The following is a 21799-nucleotide window of genomic DNA, read 5'->3' as shown; positions in this document are numbered from 1 at the left end:
TTCTTGTGGCACAGTCACTGCACAACATAGATGGATGGTTAAATAAAACATCATGTGTTCTAACTGAAGAGACCTGCCCCACCTCTTGGCTATTTACAGGACTGCAGAAACCATCTCTGGAGGGCTTGAAGGGCAGGAAGACAGGGATAGACAAAAGGATGATTTACGTCTTCTGAAGTAACACTGGGTGGCATGTCCTAGAAAGAGAGTACATATCTCTTGGCCCAACCCCTCCCCAGAAAAATATATATATATTTTTTTTTTCAAATGGAATAAATATCAATATACAGTTCAGAATGACTGAAATCTGCTGCTAAAGCCCTGAAATTGTCAGAACAGTGGATGCTGCAAGTGCAGGAAACTTTAGCAGAACTTTTAAATTTTTTTTTATAGATAGACACACATACATACACAAACAGAGTTTACAGATGATTTTTGATTGTAAAATACCAGATCATTCCTGTACCATTGAAACACCCCTTTCACAAGGATATTAAACACATGCACCAGAAAGGTTAAATGTACAACATGTTTTCTGATTTTTTTTTAAGGTCTCTATATTTTCTTTCCATGGTATCACAGAACTCCAATATCATAACTGAGGGGGTGGGGGGAGGCTAAGATCAATAACCAGTTATAATGAAGTTAGATAGTTAATCTAAAGCTAAACCATGCTTCAATTTAAAAGATTAATTCCATTTTGCATGCACTTGCAACCTATTCTATTGCATAGACTATTATGTACGTTCGACCTCCTCCCCCTCTGATCCTTTACTCTTTCAAACCAAAGCAAGTAGCTGCACCAGACAGCGTGAGCTGTCAAAGGGCCCTGCTAGCACTGTTCACAACAGTATGCCCCCAGAATTTGGTTCTGGACGGTTATACCGAAAGAACTATTAATCCTGAAAGTAGAAGATTTTTACTACTTCCAGAAACACTTCCCAGACATAAGAAACCACAAAATATAAGAGAAGTAATCCAGATTTCCTTTTAACGTGCAATTAAAAGAATTTGCTCTTCCAGTCCATATCCACTGAGCTACATTACTAATGTAACAGACTTTGAAACTAGTGCCAGCTAAACACCTTACAATCCCATCAGCGGGAATGTTTTCAGCACCATAAAGTACTGACTAGCTGTAAAATCTTAGTCAACTTTGAAACAAATCTCCATTTCAGTAGCTAGGTGTGCAGAGCACCAGAGAAGCTGGTCCCAGTTCCCTTGTGACACTGAGGACCAGCGCCAAATGGAAGGGAAGCTATTTCCCCAGGAAGTTCTTTCAAAAAATTTCTTTTCCTTACTCACAGTTTAGACACACTTATTCACATGTATTCTTAGGGTTTTGTATGTGTCTTCTCTATATGCCTTTTTTCTTATGTCCTTGTTCCATATTCTTTTAGGCCAAGTCCAGTGTTTTCCCCCTCCATGGCTCTTAATGTCTCCACTCTATCTAATTTTCGCTTCTTTATGTTGCTTTCAAGTCACTGTGTCACTGTCTTTCTTCTTAATCCTCCTCTGCATGCAAATGCTACATTTGTTTCATTATTCAGTTGACTGGCTGGGGAGTTTCCTACTGAAAGGACTACATTATTAAATTCCAATGTACACGGATCTGCACCCCAAAGACAGCCACTGCAGCTGTGTCTCCCTTCTAGAGAAATGAATGGCATCTCCACAAGTCTATAGGCACTCCTAATCAGCTAATCAAAATCAAAACATTATTTGTCATCTATCATTCCTTGGATGGTAATGGCTTAAGGAGTATTCCCAGGAACAAGCTTTCTGGCATGTTTTGTGAGGCAGGGCAAATAGACCCCTCAAGTGTATGCAATAACATGGTGCAAAAGGAATGTCCTAAAATACCAGTCTGAAAAGCTAAAATGTCGATGAAGTCACAGAAATAGCACATGGAAAGGTGATGCAGTATTTAATATAGCAACACTGTGTTCTGAGTTCCTCTCTCTTCTACTCTTTACAAAACAGCTGAATAGAAAATACAAAGTACTCAGTGGCTATTTCAGGATTTTCCTGACTTACCTTACATGTACTTATGAATTTGTCAACAAAAAAAATTGTCTAGGGCAACTACTGAATGTTTCAATAGAGAAAAAAAGACATCAGGATCGGAGGCAGCTTTTGAGTATTATAAAAGAAAGCTCTCTGCACCCACAGCAACTACTGAAAGCTGAGCTGGGGATGACAACGCAGAAAGAATCTTGTCTTGCCGATACCATCCCAGGAGTCTTTCTGCTGTGCCTTTTGCAAGCGGACTTGTCTATCTCGCATTGGCCTCTTTAGCCACCAGCGCGCTTGTAGCAAATGTGGGTAGAGCCCTTCCCAAATCTTCGTTCACAAAGCCTAGCCATGATGATGATATTCACTATAAGTCACTAAAGATATACTTCTAGGCTACAGAAACAGCTGCAAGTACATTAGGGGGAGCTGTGAAAGATATCTGATGTCTGCTTTCTTCATGCAGCTTAAAGTTTGTGTATTGTGCACTGGCCTTTATTGCAGGGTACTGCCTCAAAATAATACTGTTTTAAAATACAATGTAGATTTTTTTTAATACAACTGATATGAGTCACACAACACACAGCGTACACAACACCTCGTTGTCTCCATACTTTCAGAAAACCTTTTTATCCTCTACCATGCCCCAGATCTGTAATCCATTGAGAATTTCCCACTCGGGTCAGATAATTCTCCATTTCCCAGTGCAGGAAATCAAGAATACAGACAACATGAAACTCGGACAAATTAACAACACAAACATTCAATTTTGAAAAACCTGTAAACTCTTTTCTGCACAGCACAGATGCAGCCTTAAAGAGCAGTACACAGACGAAGCCACATGTGATGAGTTGTCATCTACATCACTCATACCATGGCAATGTCCTGCAGTCAAGCACTGAGGGGTGCAAACCCTTATTAATCCATAATCCAGACAACTGAGAGTGACTGCAAATCCAGGGATATTAAGAAATGAGAGATTAATAAACAATAAGTACTTGCATAGTTTTATGTACCAGAAATTTTCCTGACACTTCCAGGTGGTACTTTAAGAATCTAAGAGTAAATTGAAAACAAAAAGAGATTCAAAATTGTGATCTACAAAAAAAGGTTAAAGAAATGGATTTTTACAATCTAGTAAAGAGAAGACTGGAAAGAAACACTAACAAATGCTATCCTAAGAGAAGAACACTGAACAAGTGAGGGGGGGAAATAGCATGGCAGATGTCACTAGTTCTTATGTCTTCAGATCAAACAGCCGTTAATTACAATTGGTAATAAAGGGAACTTTGGGTAGGAATTCAGAAATTTTAAAACAGCTCAGTGCTTTGTTTTGGCAGAAACTGTCACAATGCCAAACCAGAAATTTTAAACTCAAAATATCCCATGTATAATGAATGGGAGTTTTGTCCAACCCTCTCAGACTGCCTTCCTTTCTGCCAGAATTTCCAGCCAGAGACCAGTACCTGAAGGAGACTCCACTCTTGGACAGACACTGAGGTTGACAACATCAACAACCTGAATCACAGCCCCTAGAACTACAGTCCACACCAAAATTGGGCATTACCCCAGGACCCCTGACAGCTGCCCAGCTTTGTCATAACTAAGAAAATGTAAAATGGAAGGCAGGGAGGGAGGAAGAAAAGAAGGAGGGAAGGAAGGAAGGAAGGAAGGAAAGAAGGAAAGTGTTACCTACATATTACGTGACAATCCTCTCCTGCAGAAAGTAGCAGTCCAAAACCAGATCTTTCGTGTATTAATCTGTTTTAAACCTCATTAAACTTTCAAAAGAAATTCTGAGTTTACAAATCTTGCATATCTAAACTGCAACACTAAACAGAAACAGATATAACTAGTAGAAATATAAACAAAAAGAGTAGAAACCTTGTGTTTCTAAGTAAAATCGCACATGGAAATAGGTCATCAACGGGGACCATGGAACTCACTGTGGTGTCAGCATTTAAAACTGAAATTTGTCTAGTCTTCTTAGAGATGATAATTAAAAAAAAAAAAAAAGTCCAGAGGTAGGTCCAAATTATGAGTTTGGTTCACCAGATATAACCAGAGTTTTGATCTACCCACAACGTACACATCATCGCCTGAAGTAAAGCATGACCCACCCACCCCCAATTTAAATCATACCCTGAGCTCCCTTTAGACATTCATTTGCTAAATGCTACAAAGCAGTGCTTAATTTCTAGACTAAGATATTCCATACACTCTAACATTTTAAACTTTGTAATGAAGTTTTGAAATTGCCACCAGCTTCCAAATTAGGCTGCAGCAAAATAGTCCTGTTTTTTCTGAGTTACCGAATCTGCAAATTACCTGTTATAAGTGTTATAATTATCACTGCAGAAACACTTATTCTGCAGAAACACATCTGGGCTGCCAGAGAAAAAATTAGGAGGTGGTGTGTGGGTGGGAAAACATTAAAAGTTGGCAAACACGCCTTTTTTAGGGTATTCAATATAATCAATGTTCATGCAGCAAACCTACTAAATGAAGAAACTAAAATAAAGGTTTTATTCATGGTGTTTTATCTAACTGTCCATATAATGTAATATTCTAGAAACATAGCCTTGCAAAAAGTGTAGCTCTTATAAATTCATATAGGACAATATTAATTCCATAACCTTTCAACAAACCATATTTTATATACTCCTAACTGCTTTGTGTTGTATATATCTTAATGGATGTGAAAGAATGCCTGGCGGGCAGATGCTGATCTATCACTTTAAAAGTGGTATGCTGTATAGCAGATGATGTGACCTTGTTGGTCATTTCTTTCAGCTATACAGTTCAAAACCAAAAATGTTCACTCAGCACCCAAATTCTGCATAGACAGAACTGTGAACTCTTAAAATCCATAAAAAAATAGTAAAGTGAAGATGTGTGAAGAAGTCCTTAGTATTTCTCTCCAGCTTTACCTAGGTCTAGGCAGTCCCATTAGATAGTTTTGGAGGCTGACCATACTTCTGCTCAAAGATCACTCATGATCCTTTCTTTTCAATGTAGGATGAATTAAACACACTTTTTCTCTTCCCTCTTCCTTCCTTACCTTGCCAAGGCCATTGATTGTGTGGCTATGTAGTAAACCACAATGAGAAACCAATCCAGGCTAAAAACAACTCTTTTTTCTTGGGAATAGCTGAACCTGGATCAGTTTCTGAATCCGTTTGATTCTGTGGTCACACAAATAAGCATACCTGGCACAACTGAGCAGTTGTGAAGAGTGAGAACAATGGGCAGGCAGTCATTAGAGCTGCTTATTCTGGCACTGCCACTGAAAAAGTCATTTCTCAAAACATAACCTCCCCTTGTGGAGGAACTGTGCAGTTCCCTGGCTTGCAAACTCCCACCTGCTCTCCTACCCTAGAGGTGACTCCGTCCTGTCTTCTCCCCACACTAAGACAAACACACAGCAATGAGTCTTGACAACACATCATTTGGTAAGTGATTCAAGTGACACAGCTATTTGATGAGTAAAATCACTCAGGAGGTAAAGTGTGTTTGCACCAATGCAGGGAACCATGAGCATCTTTCACACTACTTGTATTTTCACATATAAAGAACCTTGCTAATAAGGACACTGTAAAAGGACTTTTGTTGTTGTTATCTGGACACAGCAACAGCAATTCTCCAAATTGAAATGTGAGGATTGACACAGACAAGAATTAGGAAAGCAACTGATTTGCCAAACAGAATATACCAATGAAGCACCTGGAGACACCAAATTTTACTTTATAGACTCTGAGCTATATTAATTAGGTCTTCTTAAAAACACAATACCCCAAATGCAGTCCCCTTCTCCCCTAGGACCTGGACCATATGGAAATGGCGCACAGGAGGACACATGTCAACTGCTGAAATCATATGGGGACAGGACATTTCTTTTATTGAGCTCCTTCAGATTCCGACTTGATTTGGAATTACAAGATATTTCTGTTCCCAGAGCAATTTCCTATACTTAGGGAAGGCTTTACAGGTTAAGCTAAGGAGTTTGCTTCAAGTAAAGCCAAGCTTTCATAAGACAATGCAGGATGCTTCCATTGCGTAAGCTTCCAGCAAGCACAATGACTTTAGGATTACAGACTGTAAAATAATAAAAGCAGAGTTGGTTAAATATTTCCTGTGAGACTGGAATACAAACTTCTAAGTTTGGAGGCTTTCCAAACTCAGAGTGATAGCAGACTTCTATTCAGTAAAAACACATGAAAATTTTGTCATACACTTAGTGACAATCAAAGCAACTTCTAGATGGCTGTTGGGATTTATAGTTTGAAAGGATGAGTCAGATGAGGAATTAGTCTCCCCTCCATTATCCAGCATAATCCAATGGTTAATTATCAACACTGCTATAAAACACTGTATTTTCACTCTATAGAGAGAATGCAATCCTCTGATTTGCCTTTCCTAAGGTCACTCAAAGTAACATATACATTTACCTATTTAAAGTTCACTAGACTCCAGTGAAAGTGTAACTGTGCCATCTTAGTTTAATGAACTAATCATAGCAAAAATTATGATAACTCTAAAAGACAGTTAAATACTGTGTTTTGTCAATGGACAATAAATTTGATGGCTATTTCTAGAGGTGTATGTTCCAAGTGAACACTGAGGATAAATTATGTACTTAAAATGAGAAAAAGTTTTCACCTCTAATTAAAAAAAGCCATTCTGAAGAATCTTTATAGGCTTTATAAAGCTTTCAAGATTTATTCCCAGAAAGCTAATTTAGCTGTTGAAGTGCTAGTGGTCAAAAAGTCAGACCTGTGCTTTGACTACACAGACCAACAAAACAGTTATTTTTAAAGAGAAATTCTCAGAGAAAACCATTTGGCAGCCAATATTAACAACTGATTCCTGAAAGAAAAAAAGCAAGATAGTTCTAATCTTCAAGCACAGTATCTGTTTGAACAGATAGGAATTTTTTATGTATGCATAGGTTAAAGTTTTTATCACCTTAAAGCTCTGCAAATTTATACCAAAAAATACTCTTCAGATCTGTTTTCTGCAGTTAAGCTGAATCTGCAGAAAGTAGTAACTAATTCCACAACACACTGTCTAGGTGTTGTCATTATTTATTCGCTTAAAACCTGAAGAGTTAGCACAAAATAATAGACTTTCATGAACATGTGCAAGTGTAAGTACACAAATAAGGGCAGAACGATGACACTTTAATGCTTTGGTTATCAGTTTTAGTTGTAAGTGGTGTAAATTACTTCTAAGTAAGTAGCTCAATGTATTTACAAATTTTAATTACTAGCAAGTGAACAAGATGATGCTTTCTTATCCAATGCATGCACAGAGCATTTTATTCATTATTTGGTAGTCTTGTACATTAAATCCCCAGTGGCAGAACACATTTTGAATCCAGATTTTTCACTCAAGCTAATGAATTGTTGGGATTTTACCTAGAAATACCTAGTTAAGGATGTCAGGCTTAAATTATCATGAGAAAAATACAGACAGAGTCTGTACAGCAACGACTTTTACATTTCATAAGGGCAAAACTAAGATTTATGTCAGACTGAAGCTATTTTGGAGTTCTGTAAGGAGATTCAAGAGGTCAAAATCTGAGCTGAACATCTGAGTCGTGCTTTGCATTGAAAGTTAAAAAAAAAGCAGGGAGTGCTGTGGGGGAAGAATCCTTCTTTTACACACTTCATTATGGCTGAGCTTGTAGATTTTATTTTTTCCCTTTTGATATCTTAAAGAGCTGCAGTACTCTGTCATACATAGACAGATAGACATAGATAACATAACTATTAATCCTGAAAGCTATTGGGCCATACTCAGTGAATTCACCAAACATATATCTAATCCAGCCTGTGATGTATTTCTTTTTTAATCATGGAAAAGTCATCACGAAGTCATCACAAGAAACAAATGTATACTATTCCTTCAGTCTACAGTCAGAGATCCAAAAAAGATCCATGCACTTACCTTTCATGGAACTTAAACACCTGTCAAAGCAGACCTATGTATGAAGAATAGGTTTTAGCCTTCTGGTATTTAATTTACTACTTTTTTTTTTTTAGACTGAAAGTTCTCTTAAATCTTTTAAGCAAAAAACTGACAAATACATTTTAAAGTAACATACATGAGTATTTATCAAAATATTCGTCTGTTCACAGAATCTAATGCTGGTGCAGAGACAGTTACTGGACTGCAACATAACCTTTCACTGCATTTTAGTTTTAAAACCTTAGTGAAAATAGCATTTTGGAACATTTTCTATACTTAGCCTTTACTAATATGAGGAAAATTATTTGTAAAAATGCAGAGCAAAGCAGAACAAAGAAACAGGGAGAGTCAACTGCGTAGTGAGGAAAAATAAGCTATTTCTCATGAGGAACAAACAAATGCCTATCAAAGGAATTCAGAATCAAAATGATAGAAAAGTGATCCAGAAGTAGGAACTTGCAGAATTTAGCACACAACTCCTTTCTCCTCCCACTCAGTTTATTAAGTAGTATCACTTTCTGTTGACTACAGCAACAGGCAGCTCTTAGAAGGTACTAAAGACCTAAAAAAATAAGTAATGTTGTTGAAGAGCAGAAAGAAGTTTGGACAGGGATTTCCAAAATATTATATATCAGACTTGGATTTTAATTCAGTTATTACCAATAGATAAAAGAGCTGATTTCATCTAGGTATAGGTAAGTAACCTAGACACATTTTGAACTTGTTCTGTTCAGCAGCAGGCACATGTTGATACGCTTTTGAAAACCAAGGACAGTGAAAAGTAATTCCATTAACAACTTTAGTGGTTTTGGTGTTTTGTTTTTTAATAGAATTCATTTCATTTAACTATTCTAATATTGCTTTTAATTTCAAGGTGAAAAGTAAAGCACAAAATCTGAGAGATCTGGGTGATGGAAGAGGCAAATGGGAGAAGAAATGAGATCTCTCTGGACTCATTCCCCTTCTCAGGTTACAAAAAAAAAAACTATGATCTCTATTTTCACAGAAATATTTACAATTCACCCTTCCCCATAGATGCTGTTTTTCTTTGAAAAAATCTGAGTAATGATACTGTATTAAACCAACACATGATTTAAATGAAGCAATCTCCTGTTCAGATGAGTAGCACCCTTTGCAAGGGTTGAAATCCTTGGAAACTGAGCTGGTAGGCACACAACAGAAACTATCTCTAACTACACCACCATGTTAACAGAAGATTATATTTCAAAGTACTGGAGAGTTAGAGACAGACAACTGCAAAATACACCTGTGAGCACATTAATTCACCACTGGGTGAATTTCGTCCTTGCGGCCAGGATGGCCAATGATATCCTGGAGTGCATAGGGTGTGGTAGAGTGTGGCAAGGGCGAAGGAGGTGATCCTCCCCCTCTACTTGGCCCTAGTGAGGCCACATCTGGAGTGCTATGTCCAGTTCTGGGCTCCCCAGTACAGGAAAGGTAAGGAGCCACTGGAGAGGGTCCAGCAGAGGCCACAAAGATGATTAAGGGACTGAAGCATCTCTCTTATGAGAAGAGACTGAGGGAGTTGGCCCTGTTTAGTCTGGAGAAGACTGAGGTGCACAAAATAATGCACATAAATATCTCACAGGCAGCTGCCAAAAGGATGGTGCCAAACTCTTTTCAGTGGTGCCCAGTGACAGGATGAGGAGCAATAGCAATGAACTAAAACACAAGAAGTTCAATATCAACGTGAGGAAGGAACTTCTTTACATTGAGGGTGGCAGAGCACTGGAACAGGCTGCCCAGGGATGTCATGGAGTCTCCCTCTCTGGAGACATTAAAACCCTGTGTAATCTGCTCTAGGTGACCCTGCCTTGGTAGGGGGGTTGGATGACATGATTTCCAGAAGCCCCTTCTAACCCTAACAATTCTATGCTTCTGTGAAATAAATATTTTCTTTTTCTGTCCAATGCTTTTTATGAACAGCAATCAGTTCAGAACATGCAATGGCAACAGAATGTAAACATTTCCCTAATGATCTTACAATTTATAACAAACAAAGCAAACATCAGTACCTTTCCCTGCTGGGATTCAGCATTTACTTTACAGCCCTACAGATTAGCAAGAACCCGGTCCCTGAAGGTTCGGAGAGCTGGGATCAACCTAAGAGGTTACAGTGTTGTTACAAGTAGATGTTGCTATGCTGGAGACCCCTTCATTGCATCATACAATGTAAAGAAATACTCACGTACATTGGTGCTGTGAATAAAATCTATCCAAAGAGGTTCCTCAAATAGTGTTTGAATAAAACGTGCATAATTTTTTACTTGTTCCACATTGGGTCTCTCAATGGGCTTTCCGACAATTTAGGTATGAAGGGAAAGCTATTCTAAGGAATATGTATTTTTCTTCACTTAGCACATTACATTGTAAAAACACAGAAATCTGGCATAGTGAACACAATCTTTGAACCTTCTACAACATTTCAGAATTTTTCATAGACAGAACAAGCCAGCCATGAAGTGGACAGGCCTATACCATTCATCTACAGAGTAAAGCTGCTTTACAAGTTTGCCTCTTGCTTTTTCTTCAATTCTTCAATTTTTTTTTCTGAAAGTATACTTATCTTTCATGTAAACAGCATGTATGAATGTACATACACAAGTTACATACATATATGTGGGCTAGATAAACAGAAAAAAAAGTATATTTACCATTTTGTTGTAACTTACAACCATGACCCAAAATGTCAACGCTTACAATACATTATGAAAATTTTCACGTCTTAGGTACAAGACACATAGGTTGGTACTCAAATGAGGTAGCATTCCTGGTGTTACACAAGAGAAGAGTGGGTTTAAATACGTTAATACTGTTTGTATACTGTATGTGCTTAAAGTTTGCTGCTTAGAAATTATTTTAAACTGCCCTAACCACTGGCTGTAACTGAATATAGCACCCTATTCCTTGAAGAAGCTCAAGATTCTCAGGACTAAAAAAGAAAAAGCACAAAACCCTCAACTCAAACAGTACTAGACACATCTCAATTAGGCTTTTGCAATTTAAACTATGTGCCATTAATGCAAGAACTGCCTTAATGCCTCACCAGCACAGGAACAAGCTGCTCATGTCACTGTCAATCCATTAATTTTTCTTTTTGGCATACTAGGGATACTTCCTCAACTACTGGAGTGTCTTACAAGTGAAACAAGTACATCCTGATATATATTTTAAACCTAAGTAAGAAGTTGAATCATAGCAATCACAGAGTCACAAAATAGTTTGGGTTGGAAGGGACAGTCCTTCCACCTCTTCATTTCATAAGGTTAACATTCATAAAAAGCAAACCACAGGAGAAAAAAAAAGAAGTAATAAAAATAGCCCTGGGACAAAGACATATTAGCCACATAGGAAAAAACGCATATGCTTGAATAGGACTAGAAAAGGGGAACTCAGTTACTATGGATGCAATAAGAAAACTTCGCAATTTTTATCTCCTAAAAAATTCTGGTCAAGTGTTAACTGCTCACAGATGTAGAAGACCTCTCCTATCACTGTATTCCCTATCAGTCCATTACAGTGACCACACTGGAACCAGAAATTTGAATGACTGCCAAAAGGTGATAGAACTCTTCACAAAACACATCTCAGACTCCCTCAATCGGGAGACAGAAAAGATGTCATGTGGAGACAGTCATTCTCCTTTAGTCCATAGCATTTACTTTAAGCAGGATGAGAGACTTAAGTCCAAATAAATTCTGCCTCATTTCCCTTTTCACTGAGGGAAAGAAAAATGAGAATCCCATGGCTGACACTGCCCTTGCATACTGCATTTCTGTACATGTCACAGAGGTGTTTTGAAATGGTAGCTGAAGCAACTCGTGGTTTTCAGAGGCAAACTCTAATGATGGGGGACACTAAGGACTAGATTTAAAGATATTTAGGCTCCTACTAAAAGTCATGGTTCTGAAGTGTCTAAATACCTTTACAAGTAATCTGATCACACTGAATGTTTCTTCTTCTTAGACATAGTCTGCAGAAACAGATAGTAAATATGCATTCATGTTTGCTGTCTTCTTTCTTCATCGTTATAAGAGCATTGGAAAATCTATTTTCTTTTTGTGAGAGCCAATTTCATTTTGGGGTATTTCCACAGACTACATCTAATAGAAGAGAAGAAATGTTAGAAAGATACCTAATTAACGGAAGTGTCTTGGCATTTGAACTGCATGTTAGGAAAGTACAGGATTATTTCATATTAGGCACCACTGCGATAAAGGCATGATTTTCTGCTGAAGCCCTGTCATGTTTTGTATGGATAATTCACTGAATGCACCAAACTGCACTGTAAGAAAAAGAGTCCAAGGCTGAAATCCAGCTATGTTTGACTCTATTTCATGTAAAAGCAGTTACTGCCAGTTTTCAATACTACAATCAACAATTCTCCAAAGGTCCTCACTGAAATAAATTTCTGTGAGATAGGGCATCTACAGATAAATACAGTTTAAAAAGTATTGATGCTTTTAAAGGCTGTTTGCACAAAACCAAAGCAGGCTTAAAATAAGCCACCTGTAAAGGGTTATTTTACCAACAATACTAGAAATAAATACTTCAAGTGTGGGTAAACAAAGTGCGAACCATATGGGATGTTGCACAGATTTGAACTGGGGACTCTCGCTCCCCAAAAGAACTGAAGTCAAGACATGTTCCATATGCATCTTGGAAATTTAAACACTGTGTACAGCTACTGATAGTTCCCTTTCTATCAGGTAAACCTGCAGTAAATCCATTTTGCAGGCATTGGATAAAGCAGGTTAAGAGATCATTGTTAATTACATATATTTGAAGGATGAAGCTCTGCAGAGAATGCCCATTATGGGCAAATATGACTTTGGACCCAAAAAGAAAAATAATAGAATACCATTTGCAATCTTTTTTCTAAAGAAGCAATTGTGCAAAGGCAGAAAATAATGACTAATTAGTAATATTGGTAACTAAAATGTTATAAAATGCCTATTCATGTCCAATCATGACTAATCAGTTTATTAATAAAAACCACAAAAATGTTTTAAATGCACTGTAGGATAATACTGGCTTTACAATTCAACTGTGATAAGTTATCCCCAAAATAGCCTTTTATGCCTCTATAGCCATTGTCCTGTTTTATCATATCATATCATATCATACAAAGTGCAGTTAGCATATCAGTCACTTGCCAAATTCATTTCATCGACAAAAAGAATTATGTACTTTCTAATACAGCACAGAGTTCTGCAGGAGCAAGGTATAAATACAAACAAACTGACCTGGTGTTGTGGAGCTCATTGTTCTTAATGGAATGGTATCTTGTAGACAGTGTAAAGAAGTTGTTCAGATTTTGAGATTTTTCCAGAAGCGGGGTAAATCTGAGTAAAGTAAAGAAGAAAAAACACCTTTGACTATACACTGACAACATAATATTTTTAATATACTGTAATTATGTCTAACACACTTAAACAGAACTATATTTAAAATCTCTCACCCTGAAGGTTCTGTCATGTACATTTTGCTGCAAATCCAAGAGCTGATGAACACTGAAAACAAGAATAACATTTAGAAATCCTCAAGCTTCAGAGAAGTCCAGATTCAAATAGAAATTTGCATTACAGCCCATCAACAGTCACATAAGAATACCAGAAAGTAAAAGGATGAACTGGTCCTTTCCCTTTCCTCTATGATCAGGGCACTATACAAAATAGAAAACTTGAGGAAGAAATATCTGGATTGTATCCTGATGGTTTAATTCATAGTTTTACTCTTACTGCACATGTCTGCAGTCAGCATCGAAACATGAATGCGCAGAAACAGATCTGCATTCAAAAGTCTTTCTGGAATAGCTACTACTTCCGTAAGTTCCCATGTTTAAACAGCTCATGAATAGAACTTGTTGAAATAATTAGCATAGTTGAATGGATCTCCCACGACTAGCTAATGAAATCTCTGACACCACGAAGATAGTTGCTAATAGCGTGGGCTGCTCGAGAGTAGGGCAAGGAAGGTTCTGTAATTTGGCTGAATCCTTTCACAGTCCTGTGACTTTCTTAGTTCAATGCAGAGGCAGAGGTAAAAATGTTCCTCTAATACTCCCATCTGCTGAAAGTCAAAAGCTGCAGAGAAGAGGCTTTCAGGGAACTGAAATATATTTTCATTCAAGCATGATATAAACAGCATCATGAGAGAGAAGAGAAGGTTGTAGTGCATTACGACTAAGACTATCCTATTCAGCCACTGTTCCTAAAGCATCTAAGTAGTCAAAGATATTCTTAGTGCTGAATATTTTAGCAGTTTTTGTCACTTTTTTTAAAGCACCAACTGCACATTTAGTTTCAAGCTGAGCTCAGCCAAATTCCAGATAGTAAATTACATTTTAACCAAGTATAATCACTTAAGTTTAGCATCATTATCATTCAAGAAAGGCAAATCACACATTTAGATAAGTAACTTCTGCTTTTATGCCCCATAAAGCAAGCTGGACATACACTCCTCAAATAGGGATGATATTTGAACACATCCAGCACTCCAACAGACAGCACCTGTAAAACCAAAATTCAAACTTCATGAAAATCCTAATTACTTTCCTTTGCTTACCTGACATGTCAAAATTCATCAAATACCAGATGGAACTGCTATTAAACTGAACAGACTCTACAGTTAATCTAATCCAAAAGCTGTATTTGGGCACATCCTTACTTTGACTGAGGCAGGTGTACAGCTCCAAGATCCATCAATATAAGGACAATCAACACGCAACTGAGGAGTTTTAAGATTCTACTTGATTTTAGAGAGCTCATTATTATCTTAGCAGCTACAAAGATCATGAAAAAATACTTTCCAGTGAATCCAACATCCATTCATTCAGTATCCAGCCCCAGCTGGGACTGTGCAGTATGTTTCAGAAAGTAGAGAATGAATATTAATGCTTCACCTATGGACTTTACAAGAGTGAATTTTCAGTATACATTTAAAGTAAACATAATATTTTTGAGCATTAGGAAAATTGTGGGTATTAGAATTTGACAATATTCTAATATTCTAAATTCAACTACAGTCACAATAGCTAAAACTATAATTATGTGTAATTATAGTTAGACCCTCCCTGCGTAGACCCTCCCACCCCAATGGATATTTGAAGCTAGTACGACCAGAGGACGTGTAGTCAGTTTAGACTGCACTCTCAGATGGCTAAGCTTTCTCCTCACAAACAAATCTTTACATTTTTTCACCAATAAAGGTAATTGCAAGTAATTTGGATAGCTGTGTGTGAGAGAGATCAGTAGATATGACTGGCATGCTCCTGTCAGTGGAAATACTGACATTCCACACTCAGAACAGTAGTCCCATCAATCCTGTATTGAGTTATGGATACCAGCTTTGCTGAAACTCTGTAGAAAGAAGACGCTTCTTAGATCTTCCTTGCTCTTCTGGAGCAAGGAACATTTATCCTTGGAGAAGAATTAGGTTAGAGAAGATTTAAACAAGCTGGATGTACAAAACTTTATGTAACCTGATGGGATGGATGCTCCCCTGAGTGCTGAGGGACCTGGACAGTATCACTGCAAGGCCACTCTCAAAACACCTTTGAAAGGTCATGACTATGGGAGGTTCAAACAGACCATAAGAAAGCAGATATCACTCCTGTCTTCAAGAATGATAGGAAGGAGAAGACAGAGAACTAAAGGCCAGACCACATCACCCCAATTTCTTGGAAGGTGATGAAGAAAATAATCCTGGAAACAATTTGCAAGCATGTGAAGGACAGGAAGGTGACGGGAAATAGGCAGCATATACTTATGAAGGAAAATCATGCTTGGCCAACATGATAGCTTTCTACAATGAAATAGCTAGAACATGGATGAGCTGAGAACGTTGTTTATCTTGACTTTAGCAAGGCTTTCAGCACTGTCCCCCAGAACATCCCCAAAATTTCTGAAACACAGATAGGAAAGCGGACAGCAGGGGTGGCTGAAAATTGGCTGCACTGCCAGTCCTTAAGAGTTGTGATCTGCAGGCCAAAGTCCAGCTGGAGGCCAGTCATTTTAATGGAGCCCCCAAGGGTCAATACTGGTGCCAGTACTGCTTTTCATTAAGGACCTGCCTCATGGTACAGAGCATAACCTCAGCAATTCCACAGACAGTTCGAAATTGGAAGAAGTGGTTGACAGAGCAGATGGTTGTGCTGTCATTCAGAGGGACTTCAATGGGCTAGAGAAAATGGATCTACTGAATGTATGTGCCAAGGTGGCAGAAAAAAAAGTGAGAAACAGAAGGAACACCAAGGTCAGAGGAAAAAGAGGTGCTCCATTGCAGAGCAGCTACATAAAAAGCAGTGAAGAAGACAGAACAAGACTCTTCTCAGTGATCCCTAGTGACAGAAAAAGAGTCAATGTGCACAAACTGAGATATGGGCAATTCCATTTAAACATTACAAGGCACTTTTTCACTGTTATTGAGGTCAAACATCTCAGGAACAGGCTGCCCCGTGAGTTTGTTGAGTTTCAATCCTTGGAGATTGTATACAACCTTGGGCAACCTGCTGTTGTTGACCCAGCCTTAAGGAAGGGTGTGGACTAGGTATCTCCAGAGGTCTGGAGCTACTCTGTGATTACATGATGTGGAACTTCAGGATTTTTCCTTTTCAAGATCATCACAGACAGCATCAGCACTGAATATTCATTGTGGTTAAACCTACTGAGAATAATTCCAGTATAAGAAAGCATTCTGCTGGGATCCCCATAAAAAGATTTCCTTTAAGGAATTTTGTAAAATCAACTGCATTGGTAGTCTTATATTTAATGAAGTGGTGGTTGGCATCCTTCCTGATACTCTATTTCCATATACTACTTGTAAATGCAAAGCTTTCACTAAGCTGAATGTTGTTGTTCAGGTTCAATTTTAACAACTCCTTGCAAATATGATATAAGGCTCATATTGTCAAAGCTCACATTAAGAACCATGAAAAATTCCACATCACCATATACAGAATTATACTCACAACGCCAACACTCTCATTCAAATACACTTCTACTGATAAGCTGACACGCTTAATTTCTTTTCTTTTACTGAAGGAATGTCATATTGCAAAATTAGAGACTATAAACGGCAGTGCCACATATTTTTTAATGCCAGCACTGAACCAAAGGGAAAAAAGCACAGCGCTGGCCACTGTACATTAAAATTTCATGCGAGGTACTACGCTCATTGGGTGGTGCATTTGTACTCCACCCCAAAAAAACATCACACAATTCCTAATCAGACAAATCCTGAAGATACTAAGTTACAGCAAGTGGCTCCAGAATTTAGTATAGACTAACTGCACTTCCTAAGGCACTACATTTTAACTGAATGATAATTCATCCTTTACTCGTTATCAACTCAGAATATTAGGTTATAGTACAATATACAGCAAACTAACTTCAATCTTCAGATATATCACTGGAGGTGATGCTACACATCAGTGAGTTGCATTTGCTTACCCAGGAACCTTCCCCTTTTTCTTCCAAAGAAATTCAACAGTTCATGTGCTCCAAGGACTGATGCACCTTTGAAATTGCTACAAAAGAACAGTGCAAGATGGAATGCAGGTCTTCATACTCACCAGCCACCACAAACCTTGTTTCTAATGACTATATGTAGGTGCAGTATTTTCAAACACAAATAAGCATTTCAAGTTAATACTATCCTTTTAAACTGTCATCTCTCGCTGTGTCATCCCAAAACTATATTCACTGACTATATTTTTTCTATCTTGTGCCTATACTTCAAAATTCTTTTGGGAATCGAGTTTCTGAAATAGGCTGCAATGAATACAAATTAACAGAATTCAGATGAAAAATATATTCCTACTTCTATTTTCCCCATTCTCAAGATGAATTTTTCATGAGAACTTCTGAAATGAATCCATAGTTTTCAAAACTACATCCTGGAGGTATCTTCCAGATATTTCTCCTCAAGGAGGGGTTTTCACCCAACTCCATAATAACTCTATTTGTAAAGGAGTTTAGAAAATCATTATGAAAGATTCTGCAGATAAAAGTATAGAATTATACACTTCATTAAATTCTGAACATGACAGGTCAGCACCCCTAACAACACATCAAGTCAATTCTCTGCTGCATATACTGTTTTAAAATAGCTTTAAGTTACTTACCAACAAAATTGTTGTTTGGAATTGAAATCAAAATGCTGGAGGTCATTAGCCTCAAGTGTCACCAAAAATGAAAAGTAATCACTTCTCACATTTAGCAGCTTGTGTGTTAAAAAATTAAGTATCTAAAACAGCTGTCAGAATGGTACAAATTCTGCTTCCCAATGAGCAGTTTAGCAAAAAGCTCAATAAAAAAAAAAATCTGAAAGGTTAAAAAAAATAAACCAAAAGAACAATAATTGTTCTCTACAGAACATGAAAAAGATGATGGTTAAAAAAGAATACCACTTTTAAATGAAAGATATTTTACTCAAAAAAATTATTGAATAGGTAATCATACTGTATATAATGAAAATCAGATTTAAATAAAGATATACCTCTTCCAAAAAAAAATAAAAAAGGCATGACAACATAAAGACTAGAAGAAAAATCTCAATGAACTTTTACTAAAGTGATTTGCACCCATGTAAGCCAAACCCTGAGTGCCAAATCCAACCCTTCTAACTTCATATGAAACTTCTAAATTTGATTAGGAAGAGAGCTGGCATATGTGAAAGGTGTTAAAGAATGGTGTGAATTCTAACACAAAGGACTTAAAGACATCAGTTCCAAGAGCAAATGGCTATTCTAATTGGTTTACAACTGTAAAATAAGAAAAAGCTAAACTATAATCAGGACATTATGCAGCATATGCTATTATGCAGTGACCTTTATATGCAAATACAGCCCAGATTTACTTGCAGCTTTTCCAATAGATACTTGGGTCTATAACTGCTTTCAGAGAGAATTTAGTGGTTCCACAGCAAAGCCTTCAGAATCCAGAGCTCAGTGCGGGATTAAATATTTTACCATAAGATGTTCAGGCATCTTATTCTTAATTAGGTATCTACTTAAAGACTTTTTGAAGTCTATAACAATTTTGCAAGCATACCTTTGAAGGTTCAGTATTAAATAACCACTCTGGCATCAAGTTCTGGACTGTCATACTCTATATTTTCCCAACAAAGTAATTTTTTACATTTTGCCTAACATAAAAGTACCTCTTACAGAATCTGAGGTATACTACCAACATATAACTATTTCTTTTGAACAGTAGGTTAAATCCTTATACTTTTCCAATCACTTATATGCAATATTAAGCAGTGTTATACCTCACGCATGCTATGAGCACACTGCTCATGCTGTTGTGAGAGGCTCAGACTTCTGCCCAGTAAGATATATCCCCCTTCCTGAAACTCTCTTAAGCAAGCAACAGAGCTGTACAACCATTCTGATAATGTCTTCTACACTCATCATCTACTATAGAGATGAAGAGAACAAGATTTCTAAAGAGCAAGATGAGATCATGTCTTCCACCAAAAAAGAATCCAAGGCCTCAATCAACAAGAATAAATAATCTGCTGCTAAGCTGCTGGCTGGACTTCTGCTATGCCATTTACATCAAATTGGCACAAGCTTCTGCTCCATTTCCCCAAGAAGCCAGTTAGAAATATGATATAGCTAAAATAAAAAAAACTCAACCTTTTTTTGAGCTTCATCAGGTTTTGGAACTTGTTTACCACGTAGCTGCTGCAGCTTAAGTTGTCCTGTCTCCCTTCTTCATGCCAGTCCTTTGGCTGTGCCAAGAGGGGTGCACATCCAGCTGTGCTCTGGCAAAGTAAGAACCAAACTACAAGATTCATCCTGCATCAAGTACAACCAGGAAATAGCAAGGACCACACCAGGTGAGGGATTGGCTTATATGATGCTTTCGTAGAAGAAACAGAAAATGAGACAGGCTTCCCTATGGCTGCATTTTGATTTTTTTTTTTAATTATGCCTGATTTTAATCAGTATTGCTTATAAACAGTTTGGAAACAAAAAGAACTTCTCCTAGTGGAAAATGAATATCCTAAAATACAGAGGTCACTGAAGCACAGATTTGATTTCTATCACTTCTGCCACTTGAAGCAATGTAAAATATAACTGAGACAGTATCATTAATCAACATACACTGGCACTTCCAGAGGGGAAGAGTTCCTTCCTGTATTCCCAGAGTCCTGCCAACAGGCTCTGCTGGAATCAGGGAAACATAATGGACTTCTCAGTCTTCACAAAGCTGATGAAAAGATGGGTGAAAGTATCAGAAGTTAATGCTTCTCTGTAGCATACAGGTAGCTCACAAGAGAAGATACTACTTCTAAACTGAAGTTTGGTGGCTAGCAGCAGAAAAAAAATACCATCAGAGACAAGGAAATCCAGTTAAACATAAGGAAAGAAACAAAGAAACAAAGACCTTTTTCATTGGAGCAGGTTGCCCAGGGTGACTGTGTTGTCTCCACCCTTGGAGATACTCAAAACCTAAGTGAACATGGCCTTGACCATCTACTGCAGCTGGCTGTGCTTTGTGCACTGTGATTGAATTAGACAATCTCTAGAGAAGCTTTTCAGTCTCAGCCATTCTGCTACAAGACACACAAAGAACAGCCCTTACAGGTAGTATGAAAGTGGGTAAAGTCCTCTCCCCCTACACAGCTGTGTGGAGAAACTTCCATCAGATGAACACAACTAAAAGAAAGAGTCTGCCTCTCACGACCTTTTCTTTTTTTCAAAAAGCTGGACAAAGTTAGTAACTACAGATTACTTTGAAGGAAATCACAATTCTAAGTTTCTTTTATTTTGACTCTCTTCCCCAGCCCTACAAAAACTCATTATCCAAGCTCCAGGGAAGGAAGTCCCAGAGACAACTCAAGCACTTATTTTAGAAATGCTTTCTAAATTCTGAAATTTGCCCTTCAAAAATTTTAAGCAGACTTCTGTGGTCAGCAAAGTTAAATGACAGCTGGAGTACAGAGACTTAAATAAGCAGTGTGAGCTCTGCACTACTGTGATTAATTTAGGGAATATTTTAGGGAGGCTAGACTTGATTAATCAGTAATTTATTATCAATCATCATTAATAACTTAGTCATTGATAATTAAAACAAAAAAGAAACAAAACAAAACCCCACTTTTAAGGCATTTGAAAAGAAACAACCGTGAGCATCTCTGTCTGCTGTGTGTCTAAGAACATCCATTTCTCTAAAAATGCATGAGATTAGAGTAATTTTAACCCATGAAAATTATTAACAACAGGTTACAGTAGAGGGAAGAAGAGAATGAGGTAGACTGTTTATTCTGTGTCTGAATATACACAGAATAAAAAACACCACTTCAAAACACATTCTTAATAAATCTACATAAGAAGAAAAAGTTAAGCATGCAAACTTTACCATTCATGTAATTAAAATACAACTTTTCCCAGGGGTTCAGGTAACCCAACATAAAACAGAGCACTAGAACTACAAATTAGTCCTTTCAAAGGAACAAGAGACAGTAAACAGAGCACTTCTAAAATCCTTTGAGTTTATAATATGTTGTCCACAGTATTTCAGCTTTGGTTTCTATTTGCCTTTTTACCAGTTGAAAACTCAATTTTTCTCAGTGAGTTCCCCTTCTTTTCTCTTAAACTGAATTGTATTTCAGCTGCTATTGAACCTGGTTGCACAGTGTGGTAACATACAGTTACCAATAAAGGACTTCAGATGGTGACACAATTTTCCCCTATTTCTTTTTTACTCTATCTTTTCAAGTCAAGGGCAATTTAACTAGTTTTTATATTTTAAATTTAATCTGAGATGCACAGCACCTGAAT

The 21799-nt window shown here is 37.4% G+C and overlaps 1 protein-coding gene across 1 annotated transcript in view; it reads right to left on the bottom strand.

The window, feature by feature from the left end:
* HDAC9 (histone deacetylase 9) overlaps positions 1-21799 on the bottom strand; it is a 462804-nt gene that overhangs the window by 413106 nt on the left and 27899 nt on the right. The window contains exon 2 of the mRNA XM_027684600.1: positions 13251-13349. Within this exon, the coding sequence (XP_027540401.1) occupies positions 13251-13269 (19 nt within the window). The 5' untranslated portion in view covers positions 13270-13349. The remainder of the gene's footprint in view (positions 1-13250; positions 13350-21799) is intronic.

This window comes from Neopelma chrysocephalum, unplaced genomic scaffold (assembly GCF_003984885.1).
Source record: "Neopelma chrysocephalum unplaced genomic scaffold, ASM398488v2 Primary Assembly neopelma1_67, whole genome shotgun sequence".
NCBI classification, from domain to species: Eukaryota; Metazoa; Chordata; class Aves; order Passeriformes; family Pipridae; genus Neopelma; species Neopelma chrysocephalum.
Note: the sequence above shows the minus strand (reverse complement) of the source record. Positions and strands in the feature narration are given on the sequence as shown.